The 22241-nt window shown below is 42.6% G+C and overlaps 1 protein-coding gene across 5 annotated transcripts in view; it reads left to right on the forward strand.

The window, feature by feature from the left end:
• The window catches only part of CAPRIN1 (cell cycle associated protein 1), an 82083-nt gene that overhangs the window by 17739 nt on the left and 42103 nt on the right, over window positions 1-22241 (forward strand). For all 5 annotated transcript variants that reach the window (XM_073347912.2, XM_073347915.2, XM_073347916.2 and 2 more), the window contains exons 3-6: window positions 1110-1172; window positions 5557-5643; window positions 20732-20970; window positions 21111-21193. In XM_073347912.2, coding sequence (XP_073204013.1) covers window positions 1110-1172; window positions 5557-5643; window positions 20732-20970; window positions 21111-21193 — 472 coding nt within the window. The remainder of the gene's footprint in view (window positions 1-1109; window positions 1173-5556; window positions 5644-20731; window positions 20971-21110; window positions 21194-22241) is intronic.

Raw genomic sequence — 22241 nt, forward strand, 5'->3', positions numbered from 1 at the left:
ACGCCCCAGACCCTGGTCTCTAGTGGGAGCTTGAGGGATGGATTAAAACAGCTGGCGGGCCGGATACGGCCTGTGGGTTGTAGTTTGCCCACACCGAATTTAGGAAGTACTTTAATGATTTTTGTTTTGTAAACTAAGTGATAAGGGACAGTAAGCAGTTACCTAACTACATTAAATATTTTGCTTCTGAAGAGTATTGGTTTGACTTTACCAAGCTTGGTTTTGGAGTCTCATTTCTTTTGGAGTCATATCTCTGGCCGTTTAGTGCAGTGCATAAGATTTTTAGTTCAGGGCTGAGCTTGGTTCCTCACTCCTTGGGTTAGCAGGAAATGAACACAAAGGAATTAGAAGATATTTGCCTATCTGACTTAACTCTTAAGTCACCAGCAAAAGAAAATGTGTGTGTGCTCTGTGTGTCTTCGATGTATAGAGGTGTCCTACATTAAATGTGAGGAATGTTAAGTCTGGTCTGGTCCTTCATGGTTTACTTGAGGACTTAATAAAGTCACATATGGATTGACAGTTTTCTCAGCCCATAACTGGAGGGGAGGTGTTGAATCCAAATATTAGGAAAATTAATGTTAGCAAAAATTGCCTCCTCCCAGTTAATTAGGTTTCACTTTCTTGGTACTTGTGATGTATTTCTCTGGTTCTTGTTCTTTAGAGTCTCCCAGAGCAGATAGACCCTGAGTAGTCTGTGTGAAAAACAAAAATGAAGAAAGCTTTGTGTTGTCTTTATGCACCATGAAACTAAACAGGGCGCACACGCCTAGTTGTGTTTCTTTGCAGGTCACTTTCAGTGCTGATGCAAAGTAACTTTCTGTTGGTTGCAAGAAAGGTCACTAAGATGTGCATTATAGTAACAGAATAAGTGAGATTAAAATACTTCCTCCGTGTAAAAGTGTATTTTTAAATGTAAAATGAGTGCAGGTATTTACATACAAAGCTCATAATCATGTCCGTTTGCGCCTTGTGTTACAGTGTAATTTCATATAAAATAGGTATTGTGACAAACATGGGAGGAACCGTAACATAACTCACTTCTGTTGTGGTTAACTCTTCATGACTTGTAGTACCCAAAACATAAAAGCATTTATTTTTCCCCCTAGGGCAAACTCGATGATTACCAGGATCGAATGAACAAGGGAGAGCGCCTTAATCAAGATCAACTGGTAAAAATCGAAACTTCCATAAATCTCTTCTAGCAGGCTCAGTGCTTGATTTTTTTTTTTTTTAAATATGAACTCAAATTTAAAAATAACTGAGTAGATCTGGCTTCAGCTATACTGATGATAGATTGAAAAGCTACAAGGATATATTTGTGTGCTGGTATTTTTGTTTGTTTAGGTTCACAATTGTTAGTGTACTGTGGTGAAAACTGACTTAAATTTCAGTGGTACTGTTGTTTATCTGTGGTGGTGCTATAATTAAGATTATGTTCAGTTTCACACCTAAAGCAAGAGTTCAGCCTCTTTTATAGGAAACAGTGTAATGACCGAAAGTTCAGCACGTAATCTCAAAATCAGACTTGAATTTTTGGGGGAGTTTCAAGAAAATCTATCAGTTAAAAGTTGGCTCCCCAAATTCACATTTTTAGTGCCATAATTTTTTGGACCCTTCTATCTTAAAACATACAAACTGTACAATTTGTGCGTAGTGATCATTTAGATCTCTCTCTTGGCTAATATAAATTGGTTAATTAACAAGATGAAATAAGGATTAAGTTATGGTCAATGTTAATTTATGTGCTATAGCTGAGTGAGGGAAAATATGATTTACATTTGATCTCAGTTTTTGTAATATGTGAAAGCTGCCTGGTATGATTTAAGAGAGGAGAAGAATACCATCTTTCTTATATGCCCCATTAATGTTCTCTGGGTCGGAACTGAGGGCTAACCTGATACATGGAGTTAGCTACTTGAGGAGGATTTGTTGCATTAGAAAATCTTTTACAAAAGAAGGGGAACTTTGTTAAAGAACAGGTCTTCAGCATAACAGCTGCTGCTGCTTTGATGAAGACCTAGATCTGAACCAGAGCTGCTGACCTAGCAGAACAATCTCCTAAAACAGGATTGTCATCTAAGGTTTTGTCTACACTGGAACTTGGTCAGCAAAACTTTTGTTGTTCAGGGGTGTTTAACTCCCTCTCCCCCTGTCACGACAGAAATGTTACTGACGAAAAGCGCTCTCCTACTGACAAACGGCAGCTAAACGGTGAGCTTTTTAGTGGCACAAGTGTAGCGGCACAGCTGTGTCGCTAAAAGGTGCATAGTGTAGTTAAAGCCTAAATATCTTTTTGGGTTGTCAAAAATCCTGTTCATGAAAGTGCTAAGTAGAGCAGTTTGAAAAAATGGGTTAGCCAGTTGACTGGGCCACTTGATCGCTTGGGCCACACAGGCTAACCACCTTGTGGACCACATTGGTTACTTGACAAAAGACAATGACTGAATATGAAGATAACCAAAGACTAAACTGTAGAGGCTAAATTTTTTGGGGTACTTCAAATATTTTCTATTTTAAAAAAAAATGAACATTTTCACTTTTGGGGAAAAATCTTTCAGCTAGTAATGCTTTTTGTTCATAAATGTTCAGCTAGCTCCGTTGCTGTTCATAATCAGGAGTGGAGCTTTTGAGGAAATGAGAGAATTTCATGAAGAGCATGCTATTTAATATTGGAATGAGTACATTTGTAAAGATCCTATCTGTGAATGGTGCCATTACTTCACTGAATATCCAGGTTTAGTTTTCAGGGTTTTGCTTCTGAGTCACTTGAGTGGCGGTGATCTTCAAAATCACTTATCTTTAAAACAAACCACCTGGGAACCTAATTACACAAACACTGCCTTGTTATTAAGCTAGCTCTATGTAATAAGCCTAAAAGAATTTAAAAAGCAAGGGAGTGGAAAAATTAAAGGAACCAATTATACATACCCTCTATTCTTACACCTTGAGAGAGAGACATCTCTGCTAGCAAAATCATAATTCATGAAGAATGCACCACCATTAACTACCCCAACAGGGATTTCAGCTGTCTGCTGTATCCTTCCCCAAACTTGTGTGTAGAACTTCAGAGTTTTGCAGGAGTCTGGCCTGGTTTTGGTGGAGGGGATGATGGAATATAAATGTAAGATGTGAGCAAATATTTAAAATCGCTTGGGAAGGAAATTGTCTACCAGGATGTATTGCTTTAAAAATAATCTTAATCATTATTTAAATTAGCAAACAAATGTTTTGCATTTTTATTTAGTTATTAAGAAAATTCTCACTGGTATAAACATTAAAACATGTTGATTTGCAATTAAATGTACATTTGCACTACATTTGGTACTACTTGCTAACCTAGAGGATCTGTTATGTCTGCCCACCAATTACTTAAGCAATTATATAGCTCATCATTTAATCAGAAATGGTGAATGACACACTTATTTGCCAGATAAATTTTTATTCAGGATTTGTCAAGTTGCAGTTGGATGGAAATTGAAATTACATTAAAAATACAAAAAGAGCATTTTAATTTTATTTTCACTAGTTAAATAAAACTACCTTAAATGCACTGGATATTTAAGAAAAAGTTTATAAGACATGTTTTGCGTTTAGAATTAACTGATTTTTCAGCAAAGGAAGTATTAACTATTATTAGTAAATGGATATATTGCCACCATCGTGATCACAATGCCTAAAGATGCAGATAGGTGATGGAGGGGGTGGGGGAAGGGGTGGTCTGAGTATGCGTGTGTGTGTGGTTTCAAAAGTGCCTGTGCAGCAGGGTAGATGGATTTTTAAATCACAAGTTCCTTGATTTAACATCAATTTTAATTTCCTTTTCCATTTGTACTTATTTTCAAAAGAGAGGGTCTAAATAGAGCCTTTACATTAGATTTGATACATCCTTTTGCTACCTACAAAGGTACACTGTAACTATATACAAATATTTTCAGATCCCTATTAAGTGGGGGGTGTGTGTATGTGTGTATATATGTATACTATATATATAGTATGTTAGAAAATGGTGAATGATATATTGCTTATTTACAAGATAACTTTGCTCATGATTCATGTCAAGCTGCATTAGGATTTTAACTGAAATTTAATTAAACACGAAATGGTGCATAAAATGTATATTAAGTGAGACAACTTTAAATGTTTTGGATATAAAACTTATCTTATCAAAACGTTTCACATTTTTTACAACTGAATGATTTATAAAACAGAGGGATTGACTGTAATCAGTGAATTAAAATGATTTTCAGGTCAGCCTGAGAAAATTTTCAAATATGCCTATGTTAAAAGTGACTGGAGCTGAAGTTCTTGCTCTCCTATGTTTCATGAAAGTGACAGTCTTCCAAGTTACTTACACTCGCTTATTGTGCCATATTTATAAAGCTTGACCTCAAAAGATTTCCTGCTGGTTCTTTCTTTAAATAGACAAGCAGCCTTTAATGTTTTTGATAGAGGCTTATGGGTTCAGCATATTTATATTTTTTAAATGTTTTAAGAGATTATAAAAGTTCAGGCCTTAACATATCTGTTTTCAGATTTCATTTTAAATAGGTTTACTTTTAAAAAGAAGAATGTATTTAAATTATTTTTTTTTAAATTGAGTTTAATTTTTTGTTTTAATCCACCCTGCAAAGCAGGTTGAGCATCTAAATCCCACTAGTCACATGGCTGCATCTTATGTACTTAAATAACTTCTGAAAATCTGGCCCCATGTCCTTCAGGTTTTTAGAATTTGTAGATCTCCTCCTCTCCCACTTGGTTTTTATTCATAATTTGGAAGAGGAAAACAAACTTTCCTGCTTTTTCAGCTCCCCAGTTTCTCAATTTTGAATGAAGTAGTCCAAATGAAGAAAATATTCTTTTCACCTGCTAACTAAACTGAACCCAGAGTCATCTTCACGTAGATGTAGGCATGTATTCCACTTAAACATGCACCCACCTAAGTGGAATACACATCTGCATCATATCTTAAAGCACTACAGTTACAGTAAGTAACTGTTTCTTATAGTAAAAGTAGGCCTTAACATAGTTGGTAATTTAAAATTTTAAACAAGGTTATTTCTAAAAAGAAATATGTATTAAATTAAATATCAGATTTTTGCTTTTTTCTTTAAAATCCTCAATTTTTATCCATCCTGCTTTCCACCCTTTTTCTAGGCTGCATTAATTGTAGGTTAGTCTGACCTGGGTTAGTCTTAAAAATGTTTTGTATTGCATATGACTTTCTAGGAGTTGCTTTTTGTTTTCATGAGACTTGACCCATTTTTAGTTGACTAAAATAGAGTAATCAAACTAAATATTAAAACAACTCTCTCGTGCATGTGCACATGCACGGTGGCCCCTTTATTCCAGAAAGCTAAGTCCTTAAAACTTCAAACATTTGCATGTCTCTTCTACTCAATATATTTGAAGCCTCAAATATCAAACCCTCATTACTGTTTAAAGATGCTCAACTTATTTTTAGAGGAAGACAGTGCTTTATGCAGAAAGTTATCACTTGGAAGTGCATATCTCTTGATTTGTAACAAGTGTCGCTTTAATTTTTTGTTTGTCAAGGATGCAGTGTCTAAGTACCAGGAAGTCACGAATAACCTGGAATTTGCTAAAGAACTGCAGAGGAGTTTCATGGCTCTGAGCCAAGATGTAAGTAAAGGATTGAAAATCAGAGGCAGGCTAACAGTTGAAATAGAAAAAACTAAACTGTTTTCTACAAATAGTAAGTGATATTGAAAATTACTTTTTATCTAGAAAGAACCTAATGCATGTTATATATTTTGTATGTTTGACTTCTTAAATTGCAACATGTTAAACACTTGTCTGAAAATAAGGATGCATTTAAACTTCTGACTTACTCTTTTCTGAGTCTTTCAGACCCAGTTCAGTATATTGTCATAGCAAGTTGGTTTCCTGTTAAAAGTAGTTGAGCTCAAAAGGTCTTTGTTTAAAAGATTTTCTGTAGCGCTTAACAGCATGGAAAAAAATAATGTATTCCTTTGAATTCTAAGGCCTTTAAAGCACTTGACAAAATATGACCAAAAATAATGAAATGCCTCACAATCCACTGAACACATAACATAAGTGGTATACAACAGTAACCCACCAGTTCAGTAACAGTAAAATTGTCATAAACCAACAAATTAAAAAGGAAGCAGGAGGGATGCCACAGATATATTTAGGCTTTTGTTCAAAGGCTGAGTGTTTTTTAATATTTATGTTGCAGGGCCCCTTATGCTAGGCCGCTAGGCCATAATAAATTATAGTCTCTGCCTCAGATAAATTAGGCCTTGTCTACAGTATAAATTAAAAAGAAAAGGAGTACTTGTGGCATCTTAGAGACTAACCAGTTTATTTGAGCATAAGCTTTTCGGATACATTCATTGTAGCTCACGAAAACTTATGCTCAAATAAATTGGTTAGTCTCTAAGGTGCCACAGGTACTCCTTTTCTTTTTGCGAATACAGACTAACACGGCTGCTACTCTGAAACTACAAATTAAGTCAACCTAAGTTAGGTTAACTAACAGCTACCACAGTAATTACTGCATTGTGTGGCACTCAGCTGCGTAGCCAGGTGGAGAGAACAAGGGGAGCGATCCAAAAAAAAAAAAGGCACCACCTGCTGCTGCGCTTTTACTCACCCAGTGGTGCTCCGGTGGCAGGCCCTCACTTGCTCCAGGTGTCTTCGGCAGCACTGAAGATCCCGCCACTGAGGTGCTGCCGAAAACCCCGAGCGAGTGAAAGTCCCGCTGCCGAGGTGCCGCCAAAGACCCGGAGCGCCGCCGGGTGAGTAAAAGCGCCTCAGTGGGTGGTGCCTTTTTCTCTTTTGGATCGCTCCCTCTGTTCCCCCAACAGGGGAAAATTTAAAAGGCGCCAAGACGCTGACAAGGTGCCACTTGTGCTCAGTGGGGGAGCAGTTGCTGCCCCTTCCCTCCCCCCCCCAGCTACGCTACTGGTGGCATTGATAGCTGGAGCCCTCCTGTCGTGGGGCCAACAGCCAGAGCTGTCAGTAGCAGGGCTGATGGCTTGGGCTGTGAGGCCAACATGAACACTGCATTGCCCTAACTACATCAACCTAAGTGCTACATCTCTCATGGAGGTGGAGTTGAGTCAATTTGTGGGCGACTTACATCAGTAGGACCACTGGTGTATTGTAGATGCTTAGAGTTAGGGCGACGTAAGTTGCATTACATCCACCTAACTCTGTAGTGTAATTCAGGCCTGAGAGTGAACCCTATTACTCCAAGAGGACATATGAATACAGGAAAGTTGTCAAGTCAGATAAGACATGGCTCCCATAAAAGAAAATTTGAGTCTTAAAGTTAACTGGATATGACTAAAGTGAAGATTCTTTGTTGAAGTGTTTATAGGTTAAAATAATCTTCTAATGAACAATGATAAACTATTAATACTTATTTTCATACATCGTAACATTTTAATTTTATTGAAAATTCCATTGGATGTGTGGAAATTTCCAATCCTGTGAACTTCCTCTCTGTTTCCTCTGCTTACTTCCTCCACCATAGCAAAGTGTACTAAACCTCGTCAGTCATAGGTATTCTACACCAAAAAAATAAAAATTCTGCACACTATTTTAAAATTCTGCAAATCTTATTTGTCAATAAATAAATGTGGAGGTTCCAGCATGGCAGTGGGGAGCGCAGACCACTGGTTTCATGGAGGTGGGAGATAACCAAGTCAGCATCCCACAGGTGCGGAGTGATGAGGCTGCATCCGACTCTGACACAATGCAAGGGCCAGGCCTGCTCCTCTGCACCAAGGGTGGGCAAATAGGCTTGGGCAGGCAGGATCCTAGTGTGGTGGTATCTAGATGTGGATTGAGAGGGTTTTGTGAGAGGCAATCTGGGTGAGGGTGGTTCAGTGGGGTGTGAGAGTGTGGGGGAATCTGGATGCATGGAGGCTAGTTGTGGGGGTTCTGAGTGCAGGGGTAATGGGACTCTGCAGGGAGATCCAGGTGAAGTGTTTGGGCCTCAACGGGGGGAGGGGTCTGGGTGTGGAGGGATGGGGCTTGGCAGGAGGGCTCAGTGGGGGGAGGGGTCCAGGTACAGGGGGAATGGGGGGGATGGGGGTTAGGGTGTGTGGAGGCTCGTTGGAGTGGTGCGGGGCTTGGTGGGTTGAGTGCAGGGGCTCAGCAGAGGATGGTGTGGGTGCAGGGGTGGGGGTCAGTGGGGGATTTGGGTTCAAGGGGGCTCCTTAGAGTTGCGATTCGATGGCAGGTGATTGGTATGGGTCTGGGTGCAGAAGGATGAGGCTCAGTCAGGGGGTCCAGATGCATGGGGGTTGGGTGGATCGGGGAACAGCTCCCCGTACAGTGATCCCTCCAACTGTGGTTGAGGAGCAGTGAGGGCAGGAAACAGGTGGGCAGGGGTGTGGAATTTCCTACAACCAGGGGATGTGTCTGATACAGCACCAGCTGCTCTTTGCAGGGGAAGAGGAGATTCTGTCCTCCCCCAGCCCACTTGGGACTAGCAGCTGAGCCCACTGAAGGGTAGGAGCCACTGGCTGGGGCAAATACAGCTGCGCCCCTGCCCTCTCGCAGAGATTTAATGCTCTGCTGGCTGTTCCAGGCGCCCAAAATTAGCACCTGTGCTGTTTAGGAGGGACATGTGACCACTCTTGCTTCCCCTGTCAGAAAGTCCTTTTTCTGTGAGGAAGTGAAGTAAAGCAAAGCAATCTGCAGGGGACATGAGTTATGGGAACGTAGAGTGGGGCAGAATTCCCCCAGCAGTATATTGCATTGACAAATTGAGCTTAACACATGCATCAGGATTAACCACTTTGAAGCATAGCACATTTTTAAACACAATAAAGCACCTAGAGCAGTGATTGAGAAGAGAAATAAAAACAGCAAAATTTTGTTTAATCAGTATAAGCACATCAGATTTGTGTGTCTTTAAGACTTGGAAGCATGTTGAGTTTGCACACAGAAGGGTGTCTTTTGATGTTCCAGAAGGGCATCAATACATGCCACATATAAGTTCCTATATTTGATTCAAGTGTAAAGGCTTGTCTACACTAAAAACTTAAGTCGACCTATATTACGTTAACCTAGAGCTACCGCAGTAATTACTGATGTCCACACTACCCTCCTTGGGTTGGTGGTGCATGTCCTCACCGGGAGTGCTTCTATGGACAGAAGAGGGGCAATGTCGGGAGCTGAGAGCTCCACTGGCAGCTTCTTACTGGGAGCCAGGCTGCTCCACAAGCTCCTGGGCTCCCAATTATCCGCCGGAACCAGGGGAAAATTGCCTTGCGCTTCTTGGTGCACCCCCCCTACCCTTTCCCTGCTGGGAGCCAGGCAGCCATGTCAATTTCACAGCTCCACCATGGAGCCCAGAAATTGGCAAGACAGCCATTGGTCCCAGCTCAGGGGGTGGGAGGGGAGGAGAGAAGCTGTCCTGGCTTCTTGTCCTCTTTCCCCCCCTCCCCCCCCCAAGAGTGGGGGACAGGGGCCCAGGGGACACTGACCTCTAGATGCCCCTGCTTCTTGTCAGTTTCATTGCTCTGGAGCTATGAAATTGACTAGCACTATCAACCCATATAAGTGTGTGTCTACACAATCACCCTAACTACAGCGACATAAGCTCTACACCTCTTGTGGAGGTGGAGTTATGTCCACGTAGTAGGGCACTTATATTGGCAGGACAAAGCTGCAGTGTAGACATTGAGATAATTAGGTCGACATAAGATGCCTTATGTCAACCTAACTATAGTGTAGACCAGGCCAGAGTCATTCAGGCTTTTTTGGGCCAGTTCCTAGTTACCCATTTGCATTGGGACTCTACTTTTCACATGTGAAGCTCAGCAATCAAGAGCTTTCTTCTTCTGACAGCCTTGTCTTGTCTTTTTCAGTCTCTTTGATCAGCTGGTTTCTGAGAGCCAGTCAGTTCTGGAGTAACAAATCAGATGCCGCCTTCTCGCTCAATTTTTCTTCCCCAATTAGGTCTAGTTCTTCTTAATTTAGAAGTTTAGTGCTAAGGAAGTTTTAGAGTTGTTAGAGAAATGATTCTCAAGGAATAAACATCTCCACAGAGATGCCAGATCTGAAAAAAGGAGATTAATGGTTGCCTGCATTGTAGTTACAGAATTACTTCTCTCAGACCCTCAAACATGCTTTAGATGCTTGGATGAAGGATGCTTACCTAATAGGTGCCATATCTTGTAGATTAAAGTGACAAAATATCACTCGCGTTGCTTAGTATAACTTCTAACCTAGGACAATACTATTTTTATACAATGGAAAGGAGGCAACAGAGGCCAGAAGTCAAGTGGTAAAATACTATATGAAAGATACCTATGAAGCTTCATATATGGCTCTTCTGTTTGTAGCTACAGCTGTTGCTTGATTGAGCTGCTTTGGTCTCCTCAGTCATATAGAAAGAGAGATGGAAGAGCTCTCTTTTGAAGCTCGAGATCTGGGATTCTTTCCTGGGTGAGATAGTGAGGAGGGAAACGATCCCAGGTCCACCTTGAAGTGTCAAAACATTGATTTCCTATTAAGAAGAGAATATATTTCCAATATCACATATAGTCAGCCTTTTCTAAAAATAAGACTGACAGCATCTCAGAAAATGTTTTATTTTCATAGGCAGAAATTTAGACACTACTGTCAAAAGCATATTTGTGTTTGCTGCTTTAGGACCTTCTACTGCCAGATAGACTGTTAATGGGTTTGCACAAGCATTAAGCCAGCTGCTGTGAGTGACTAGTATTAGAGTAGCATCTAGATATCCAACCAGGAGTGAGGCCTAGTATGCTAGGCATTGTTCAGATATATACAGTCACTGCCACAAAGATCTTAGTCTAAACAGACAATGCGCCAGAGGGGGAAAAGAGGCACAAAGGTGAAATGATTTGTCCACAGTCATTAAAGCTGAGAACAAAACCCCTGTCTCAAGAGTCTGAGTCTAGTACCCTGTCCACTAGATCACACTCTTTACTACCCCCGCGCCCTCTTCCCCCTCCCCCTTCCCCCCATTTCAATTTATCCTCCTTACTTTCTTTTTGAGGACTGTCTTTCTTCTGGTGACAATGACTAGAATCTCCTCTGACAAGTAAATTCTCATCTCTTGGTCTCAAGGTCGTCATCTTCCATACCCCTGATGCCCAAAGTCATAAGGGGGATAAGGCAGGATGCAGCCAGAGTGATATTGATAGCCCCTTATTGGGCCAGATAGTATTGGCTCCCAGACTTATTGCATCTGTCCAAACAGCCATTGACTTTTGTTCCTGATCTGTCAGATTTAATATCTCGGAATCGAGGACAAATTCCCACCCAGATCCCCCATCTCTTCAACGAACTCTTTGAGCAGAGCAGATGGATTGTTCCATAGAAATCCAAGTGATACCCATAGAAGGTCTCCTGCTCTTTATAGGTATGTCTACACAACAAAGAAAAATCTGCAGCTGGACAGTGCCAGCTGACTTGGGCTCATGGGGCCGGGGGTGTAGAGCTATTTTATTGTTGTGTAGAATTCTGGGCTTCAGTCTGAGTCTGGAAGTCTACACAGCAGTGAAACAGTCCCACAGCCTAAGCCCCGCAAACGGGAATCAGCTGGCACAGGCCAGCTGTGCGTTTTTCTTTGCTGTATAGACATACCCTATGAGACCAGTGTACAGATCATAATGGAGGAGATTTTCCATCTGAACTTCACAACAAGGTTTTGACCCGTTGCAAGCTTCTATTCCCAAGGTTTTGGATTATATTCTCCAACTCAGGTTATCGGGCCACATCATCAGTTCTTTCAGGGTCCATTTAGCTGCCATTTCACAATGACTCTCTCATTTAAATCGAGTGTTTTCTCATCCCATTGCTTCAAAAGTTCTAAAAGGATTGGTTCACACCTATTGCTCCCATTTGGGAGTCTCCTCAGTCCTGAGACTTTAATGTAGTTCTTGTGGAATCTCTTTTTAGACCCTTATCCAAGTGCTTTTTTCATCTGAGTCTCAAAATCACCTTTCTCGTGGCTATCACTTCAGCCAGGATAGTTAGCAAAATTCAAGAACTAATGACGGACACCCCTTACACTGTTTTTCACTGGGATAAGGTGTTACTGAGACCTCACCCTGAGTTCCTCACCAGCATGTTATCTCTTTTCATTTACACAGTCAACTTCCCCAAACCACACACCTGGGAGAAGCACAGCTCCATGCTCTAGTTGTTTCCAGAGCTATTCTTTGTTTAGGTAAGAGAACTGTTTGGGAAATCACTCAATTTATTTGAGGCATTAGATAAGGCTGTGAAAGGTCTGGCTGTCATAAGTAGGATCCAGAGACTCAAAGAAGATTTACAGTATACTGTGGCTCTTCAAGAAGTTTTGTCTGGATGGATCCCAATACCTGCTTTCCTACATAGCTCCTTCAAAGTCCATATTTACTGAGTTTTTCGGTGAAAGAACTGAAAGACAGTTGGGCTGCTCTGCCTATATACTTTTAGGGGGGAGGGATGATGAGAACATGCAAGGCTCAAGTGCAAACCTAATTGAGTGCTGGTCAAAAGATTCCTCTTGTATGTGAGGTGCATGTCCACCAGAAGGTAGGGGTTCTTTGCAGAGTGTCCCTTTTGGGTGTTCCACTTTAGGTGACTTGGCACCCTGCACTTGTAATCGGAGATTTGTAGTAGCAGTGCCCGGCGGGCCACGCATGCGCCGTAGCTATCTCACACCACTCCGAGCGGTTACATAGTGGTGTGCAGCCAACCGTCCCACACTTCCTTCCCTACCGCCTTTGGCTTGAGTCGGAGTGACAGCAGTGCCTTTTCTTATCTCAGGTAAGCTTAATAGTTTGTGGTGTTTCTGATAGGGTTAGTTTAGGTGTAGTTATCTACCCTACTCCTTTGCCTTTTATATTTTAGTTTATATATTTCTTTCTTTAAAGAAAAAAAACCTTTCCCTTTTCCTCTTTACCCCTTCCTCCCCAGTGGGTACTTGACTATTTCCTTAAATAAAAAAAAAGGGGGGGGGGAGAGAAAAACAGGGTTATCCCTCTTCTTTCTCCAAAGGACTCGCACGCTCTCAGGCATGTCTGGCTCATCTGGCTTTAAAAGCTGCCTGACTTGCAGACTTTCCATACTGGTCTCTGACTACTACACTCAGTGTGTGTCTCTCGCCAAGGCAGTGGACATTACCCCAAAGTGTCCACATTGCAGAAAATTGACTGCCTGGACAAGGAAGGCCAGGGATCTCCAACTGAAGCTCCTGATGATGGAGAAATCCATCAAACCTGCCTCTGATGCCAAGTCCAGGACACCATCTGGCCAACGGTCGCCAGTGGCAGCGTCTGACAAGGGATCTACTTCAACAGCTGCTAAGGAGCCTGCTCCTAGGAAGGCTACCAAAAAGCGGTTGCACTCATCTCGACAATGAGACTTGCCTAAAAAAAGTGATTGCCAAATGAGAAATCTGCCTGGTTCCGAGAGCGCTGGACAGTGAGGCACGAGGAACGTCCAGTACTCAGATGTCCCGAGGAGTTGAAGACCCTATGCGGGCAAGCTCTAATGGAGGTGCACTCAGTAAAATCAAACCTTGGCGCTGAGCACTACGATGGCACCACCTGCTGTACCTATTCAGCACAGCTCCAAGTTGTCGGCACCAACAGCTGCGATCCTAATTCCAGGTCAGTGCATGATGCTGTCCCTGGCACTGAGCCTCGCGGTTCCGCAGCAATTCATGAGGCATGCAGGCCTGATAGTGGCCTCCGTGCCTGGAACTCCCCTACTTGGTACTAATGGTACCCCAGTGAGACTAGGACCAAGGCTGGTAACCACTCCCTGTGGATCAGCCCCTCCTCTCTCCTGCGATGAGGAAGAAGAGGATGAGGAAGTAATATATACTCCTCGCCATTCCTCATCTAAACCGTGACCCTCTCAGCACCAAACTTGTACAGACATGCGGGGCTGGTATGGGCAGCCCTAGACACCGCCTCCTATACCCTTGCCACCTGACTGGCCATACTGGTATCCGTGGGCAATGTATAGGTAAGGCTATGTTTTAGTCAGGGGTATTTTTAGTAAAAGTCATGGACAGGTCACAGGCAGTAAACGAAACTTTGTGACCTGTCCATGACTTTTACTATATACCTCTTACTAAAACTTGGGAGGCGGGCCACGGGGCTGGGGCAGGTTCCCTACCTGGCTCCTGGGAAGCAGCAACCTCTAGCTCCTAGTTCCATATGCTGCCTCCACTCCGCCCCGAAGCTCTGGTTCTTCAACTCCCATTGGCTGGGAACTGTGGCCAATGGGAGCTGCGGGGGCAGTGCCTGTGGGTGGAGGCAGCACATGGAGCTAGGAGCTGAGGGAGGAGAGTTCCTGTCGCCTTTCTGGGGAGGGCCCCCCCAGGTGAGCATGGGCCCAGTCCCCAGCCCTGAGCCCCTCCCCACACCCAAACTCCTGCTGCAGGAGGCCCCGAGACTGCCCCAGCAACAGCCAGCGTGACTGGCCCAGGGGCTCCCCTAGCTGCTCAGGCGACTCCTGAGCCAGCTGCATGGGCCACTGCGGAAGTCACGGAAAATAACAGAATCTGTGATCTCCATGACAAACATTGAGCCTTATGTATAGGGCCCAAAGCCTCAGGCCCCCTAACTCACCGAGGTCTAGAACAACACAGTCCCCTTCACCAGCTGTCCCAGCACCCTTAGAGACACAAGAAGAAGAGATTGAGGAGCCTGAGGACACAGCTGAAGGTGACACCCTGCCAACCACTCACATCTCATCTTTGTCAGCGGATGAAACAATAATGCTACCACCCCCCACTATGGGGGTTGATAACAAATCTTTTCAAGACTCTTCAGAAGGATAGCTGAATCTCTGGACATTTCACTAGCTCAGGACATACTCCAGGCATCCCCAACAGCAAAGATAGCACTGCCAATTAATGATGCCATCATGGACCTTGCAAAAATAATCTGGCAGGCACCTGTCACAGCCCCTCCCTCCTGTAAGAGGTTTGACAAAAAGTATTATGTGCCAGCAAAAGCGGCTGAGTTTTTATTCACCCACCCCGCATCAAACGCGGTGGTGGTGGATGTGGTCAACCAAAGGGGAAAAGCACCACTAGTCCGGAATTACCCTGCATGATAAGCACTAGAAAAGGCTAGACCTTTTTGGTCAGAAAGTGTACTCTATCACACTCCAGTTCCACATAGCCAATTTGGCCGTACTGGCAAAATACACACATAATCTGTTTTGCAAAATGTTGGAATTAACATAAAAATGGCCATACTGGGTTAGACCAAAGGTCCATCTAGCCCAGTATCCTGTCTTCCGACAGTGGCCAATGCCAGGTGCCCCAGAGGGAATGAACAAAACAGGTAATCATCCATTGACCACCTTATTGAAAGTTTACCCGATGGCAAAAAGGAACAGTATAAGGCAAACATCTCTGAGGGGCAGGACAGCCCTACAGCCTCCCTTGACTCTGCAGACATGGCAGCACAGTCCATCAATACATCCATGATCATGTGCCGTGCATCCTGGCTCCACCTCTCCAGGTTCCCCAGGGAAGTCCAATCCACTGTGGAGGACTTACCCTTTGAGGGTCAAAAATTGTTTGCTGACAAAACCGATGTGTTCTTACACACCTTAAAGGATTCACAGGCGACGTTAAAAACCCTGAGCATATATGTACCTGCAAACAAAAAGAAACAAGGCAAGTTTTACAACCAGAGATGCCAGGCTGCCCATACTCTCAACCTCAAAGACAGAATGACCAACGACTTAAACAAAGACAGACCAGACATTGGCAGAACTAAGATCAGCCTTCAATGTCTCAACCCATCTACTTCCAGACAATCATTTTGAAGGGGTGGTCGAGGGCAGGAGACCTCCACATTCTCTGATTCTGGAACCAGATCTAGTCTCTTGCTCACTTGGAGACAGTCTTTAACCATACTACCTTGTTTGGAACACCATCACAACAGACAAATGGGTTCTAGAGATTATCCAGAATGGTTATTCCATCCCTTTTATTTCTATCCCACCTACCCACTCCCATTCCCCGTCCCTCTTCAGGGACCCCTGTCATGAGCACCTGTTACAACAGGAAATAAACCACCTTGTACAGTTGGGTGCTGTGGAACCTGTATCATCTCAACACGGGTGGGGGGTTATTCCCGTTTATTTTCTTGCTCAGACAAAGAACGACAGGTGGAGACCCATCCTGGATTTGGGAAAACACAACAAATTTGTGAGAACATGACGTTTCAAAATGGTGACTCTTATCCGCAGTAATTCTGGCATTAGAGAAAGGAGATTGTCTCTCTGCCCTTGACCTCCAGGACGCTTATTTTCATATTACAGTTTAACCCGGCACACCGAAGATTTGTGCGATTCACCCAAGGGAATCCGCATATCCAATACAGAGTGCTACCCTGCCTGTGTACTGTGTACTTCTGCCTGTCAGCTGCCTCAAGAGTTTTTTCCAAGGTTCTCGCTGTCGTTGCAGCTCACCTATGCGAACAAGGAGTGATATTTCCATACTTAAATGACTGCCTTATAAGGGCACTAATGCAGCAAGGAGTGCTAAATGCCACGCAAACCACGATAACCCTATTCACAGACCTTGGGTTACAAATAAATGTACAAAAGTCCACCCTGGTTCCTGTCTAACTGTTGGAATCCATAGGAGCCTACTTCAACCATCTCACAGAAACAGCAATGTTACCCCCACAGTGCTTCCTTACCCTAGTCAACCTAAATTTCAACAGTGATGGACAGCTCACTAACATCTGCCACACATTTACAACTCTTGCGGCACATGTCGCCAGCAATGTTTGTCGTACAATATGCCAGGCTCCACATGCAATGCTTACAGGCCTGGCTTTGAACCATGTATATAACACACACACATTCTCTCAACAGAAGCCCTGCAGAGTAAAAGACTCGCTAACATGGTGGACGCAACCACAGAACGTCTGCTCAGGAATCCCTTTCCAACAAAAATTTCCAACCATGACAGTCATGACACACTTTTCTCTAGTTTGTTGGGGGGCGCATTTATGTGGCAAATCGATCCATGGCCACTGGTCCATCCTTGGAGCTAAGGGCAGTCCGAAATGCATGCAAGCACTTTCTCCCTTAAATCAAGAACAATGCTATCAAGATCCTTACTGACAATATACCATGCATTTACGATATAAATTGTCAAGGGGGAGCACGATCATATCCTCCATGTGCAGAGGCAATACGCCTCTGGAATTGGTGCAACACCAAGAGCATAGAGATATTGGCATCCTGTCTGCTGAGATGTCGGAACACAACAGTGGACCAACTAAGCAGAGATTTCTCACAAATCCATGAGTCGGAGATGGATCCCAGAGTTCTCAAAGCCGTATTCAAACTATGGGGGTTCCATAGATTTATTTGCAGCAGCTCAGAGTGCCAAGTGCCCACAATATTGCTCCTTGGCTGGATTGGGACACCTCTCCCTGGGCGACGCTCTCCTCACAAAATGGGAAGCGCCACTGATGTATGCTTTTCTTCTGATCCCACTACTGAGCTGAGTTGTTCACAAGATCAGGCAGGACAAATCCAGGGTCGTTCTCATTGCACCCACGTGGCCCGGATGAACGTGGTTCCCATACCTGAGACAGATGGCAGTGAAACTGCCTCGAACCCTTCCCTTAGTGCTTCACCTTCTGTCACAGGATGCAGGGCTTGTCCGTGACCCCAACCTCGCAGTACTCCGCCACAAGGCCTGGTTACTCCATGGCTAATGGGGGGTCAAGAAGGACTGTTCCGAGGAAGTGAAAGTTATTCTACCGAACGGTCAGATACTAAGCACAAGAAAGACACACAGGTGGAAACGATTCGGCACTTGATGCCAGTACAAGCAGATTTTTTCCACAGTCGGCCCTAGTATATAGTCGAGGATTCTGGGACTTAAAAAATCAGGGCTATCCACCAGCTCAGTCAGATTACATTTGACAGCCATCACCTCCTTCCACGACAAGGTGGACGCAGTCACTGTCTTTGCTCACCTAATGACTAAATGCTTCCTTAAAGGCATGGAAAACACTTATCACACACTAAGAAACCCTACTGCCATGTGGGATTTCAACCTTGTTCTATGCAGTCTCATGGGAGACTCATTTGAATCCCTTGCAACTTGCTTTGTTGCACTTAACAGTGAAGGTTGCTTTCCTAATTGCCATCACATCAGCAAAGATGGGGTGGGAGAATTTGGTGTCCTAATGGCACACCCATCTTATGCTACGTTTTTTTAAGGATAAAGTACTCCTATGACCACACCCTAAATTCATACCCAAGGTTTCCACCCCTTTTCATTTAAATCAGCCCATTTACTTACATGTATTTTTCCTGAAGCACCATACTGACAACAGGGAGGCCTCACTCCACACGCTAGACATTTGCAGAGCATTAGCTTGCGTCATAGAACAAAAACATTCAGAAAATCATCTCAACTATTCATTTCCATAACAGAATGCTCGAAGGGCCAAGCCATCTCAAAACAGACTATACAAATGGATATCTGTATGTATTCATTTGTGCTATCAAACAAGCAGTCTGCAATCTCCACTTGGAGTTCACACACACACACACACATACACACTCCACCAGAGCGTTATCAACATCTGTGGCCTGTCACTGACATTTGCAAAGCAGCTACCTGGGCATCCGCCCATACTTTCAGTAAACATTATGCTTTAAAACAACAATCAGCAGCAGACACTCAGTTTGGACTCAGTGTTATCCACCGTCCAGTGAAGCAACTCCGAAACCCCTCCGCTGAGCACCCCCAAGGACACTCCTTGAAGAAGAGAAGGTTACTCATCTTGTGCAGTAACTGAGGTTTTTCGAGATGGTTGTCCCTGTGAGTGCTTCACTATTTCCCTTCCCCCTCCCCCGCCAGCCTACACTTTGGAGTTTAATGCCACCTTCTGAGGTAGAGAAGGAACTGGGGGATGGTTGGCTTTGCACTGCTATGTAACCACTTGGAGAAACGCGAGATGGCTACAGCGCATACGCGGCCCAACCAGGCACTGCTACTACAAATCTCAGATTACAAGCACAGGGCGCCAAGACACCTAAAGTGGAGCACCCACAGTGACAACCATCTCGAAGAACCTCAGTTACTGCACAAGGTGAGTAACCTTCTCACCCACATGGACAACGTGTCTTGAACCACAGTTACTGTAAAATAAGTAATTGTTCTTCTTTCTACCATGCCACCAAGTCTTCTCCCTGCTGCATCCCTTTAAATGAATCCCACAATCTGCCAAGGAACAAAGTCATTGTCCTTCTGTAACTTGGAGAAATAGAATTGGTTTCTCCCTTCTTCTCTCTCCTCCCCTCTCCCCACAGTTGTCCCTGGCCCCTGCTGCCTCCCTACTCACCTCATCCAGGACTTAACTTGTCCCTGGGCTTACAAGGGCTGAGTAAATCTGCTGTGAACGGGGATATTTGTATTTGTTTAATACCACTTTTCCCAGTAGACTTAGTAGCTAGCTGGGAGGCTGTGAAAAGTGATGTTAACATACAAGTATACCTTTCTACAGCAGCAAAAAAAAAAAAAAAGCAACCAAAAAAAGAAAAGAAAAACAACAACAAAGACAAGAATGTGCAAAGCACCTTATTTGTTTCTCTATTCTGTTTAGGTCCAGTAAAGAATAGAGACAACTGTACGTTTTTATTACTGAGTGGAAAAAAACCCCAACACCTCCCCCCAAACCTTACATAAATAAATTGCAATGGTTTGGACATGTGTATGTGCATAATTAACTTTAACAAAAACAAATAAAGTATTTTAGGAAAAATTGTCAGAGCCACGACCAGCAGTAGTTGGTGGCCACGCTCTGAGGCCACCAAAAAAATTTGTTGTGTGAACCCCTGAGGTCACTAGCCAGAAGTTTTATTCTGTTTGTCACCAGTACTTATGCAGATTGATGACGAAGGGTTGCTCTTCCCCTTCTCTAGAGCGCCGGTGCTCCTTTTCTTTTCTGAAGCTGAATTACTGTACTGCTCTGGCACAGCCCTTTCCATCTGACTTTTTATAACTCTGTATACGAATAGACAAGTGGATTTGTTGGGGGATCATAATATAATATTCCAACAGTAGGTCTCTAAAGTTGATCTTCGATAATGTTGGTAAATGTCGGTTATTTTTCTCTTTTAGTGGAGTATACTTTCATTGGTACTACATATGAAGAATATCTTGGTAAAATCTTAAAGATGGTTATATTGATTATGATTAGAGCCAGTAGCTTGATAGCAGTGGTACTCAGATCTCAGTGGTTCAGGAGCCAAATTAGTGATTTGCATTACCCAAAAGAGCCACAGTTTTGTGAATGCATAGATTCATTTACCATAGTACTATATATTCATGTTTAAACAGTATGATGGCTGTGTGTGTGTGTGTGTGTATAGATAGATAGATAAATTCTCACAGCAAAATGATTGACCAAGTATTTTGTCAACTACAATCAGTTAATAATGTAAAAGCATCTTGATTGGCTGTTAATTATATCACAGTATTTTAGTATGTTCTGTAAAGAGCTGCAAGAGTCATATCAAAGAACCACTTGTGGATCATGCGCCTCAGTCTTGAGTATCATTGCTTTATATAAACAAAATATAGTATTTGTGGTGGCATGTAAAAGCCAGTTCCCTGGACACATAGATTCTGTACTGGATCGAGTTAGACTGCAACTCAAAATGATCTATCTTAAGTAGTCTAACATTCCTCTTTCCTTGTGAGCAGATCCAGAAAACAATAAAGAAGACAGCCCGCCGGGAGCAGCTGATGCGAGAAGAAGCTGAACAGAAACGTTTAAAGACTGTACTTGAGCTGCAGTTTATTTTGGACAAGTTAGGAGACGATGAAGTGCGCAGTGACCTGAAACAGGGCTCAAATGGCATCCCTGTACTGACAGAGGAGGAACTGACAATGCTGGATGAGTTTTACAAGCTAGTTGACCCTGAGCGGGACATGAAGATAAGGTAATGTGCTAGTTTTACTATTAAGTAATCTCTGTAATGTTAATATTGATCAGTGCATTTATTCTAATTATCTTCAGCATAAGAATTTTGAGACCTGTCAAGTAATGTTATGCTTCAATTAATTAATATTTTTGTTGAAGGTTGAATGAACAGTATGAACAAGCATCCATTCACCTGTGGGACTTACTGGAAGGGAAGGATAAGCCTGTTTGTGGAACTACGTGTAAGTATGTTTAAAATAGAAGATTGAATGCAAGGAAAAAATATACGAAATATATGAGTAAAAGTTACATTACAAATTCCTGTGATTATAGTTTTAACTGTCAGAATTGCTATCTTTTGCTAATTGCTTGTCAGGATAGTGACTGAATTATCTTAGTCTCAGCTATGTTGTAACTGTAGTTCAGTGAAATGCTAACTTAGTGCATATTGTATTTGGCACTGACACAACCTTACTCATCACTTACTGGGCCCCCAGTTTCTGCTGCTTCAGCAGTGTTCTGTCACTGATCGTGCTTAGTAGCAGTTTTTTGCTTTCTAGAAAACTGTGGGTTATGCAAGGAATATTTTTCAACTAAATATGTACTTGGTTAGTTTTAGACCTTAAACAAGGCAAGTTATGACTTTTTTTTTTTAAATGGAATGCTTAAATGGTAGCCAAATTTTCAGGCGACCTCAGCTTCTGTTGAGGTGCTTAAATGGGAGTTCGGCTCTTTGGAAAATCTGGCAAGAATATCATCTGGTTTCTTAGCAAGATATGGTTTGTTTTATTTGTGTAAGTAAATCCATCTACATATGTGGTTTTATGAAAACAGCTATATATCCAAACATATTGCTTAATTTGAGATGAAATGAACCTTCCTGTTGGAGGAATTAAAGGAGTGTGGTTTTAAAACGAATCTCAGCAATTATATTTCACAGAATGGATGTTTTGAAGTATATTTGTGTGAATAAGATAAACCATTAAAGGATAAGGGGTTTAATATTTCCAGGGTTGGTTGCTTTTCTCTGAAAACTGCTATAGCTGTTGAGATAATAATTCTCTGACATAATTATACTTTGTGATTTTGGACCAAATAGATAGTTTAGGCTGAAAATGTGACATAAGGATGTGCTAACCTTGTCAAGAATTGTTGAAAACAACTTAGAGTTTTAGGAAGATAAAATATTTTTGTACGTAAAGCAGAATTTTGTCAAGTAAAAGCAATCTTTGCGTATGCTTTCATTTACAGTTGCTGCTTATTCTACAGTTGAAATTGTTCTCTATTTTC

The sequence above is a fragment of the Lepidochelys kempii genome, chromosome 6 (assembly GCF_965140285.1).
Source record: "Lepidochelys kempii isolate rLepKem1 chromosome 6, rLepKem1.hap1, whole genome shotgun sequence".
Classification (NCBI taxonomy): Eukaryota; Metazoa; Chordata; order Testudines; family Cheloniidae; genus Lepidochelys; species Lepidochelys kempii.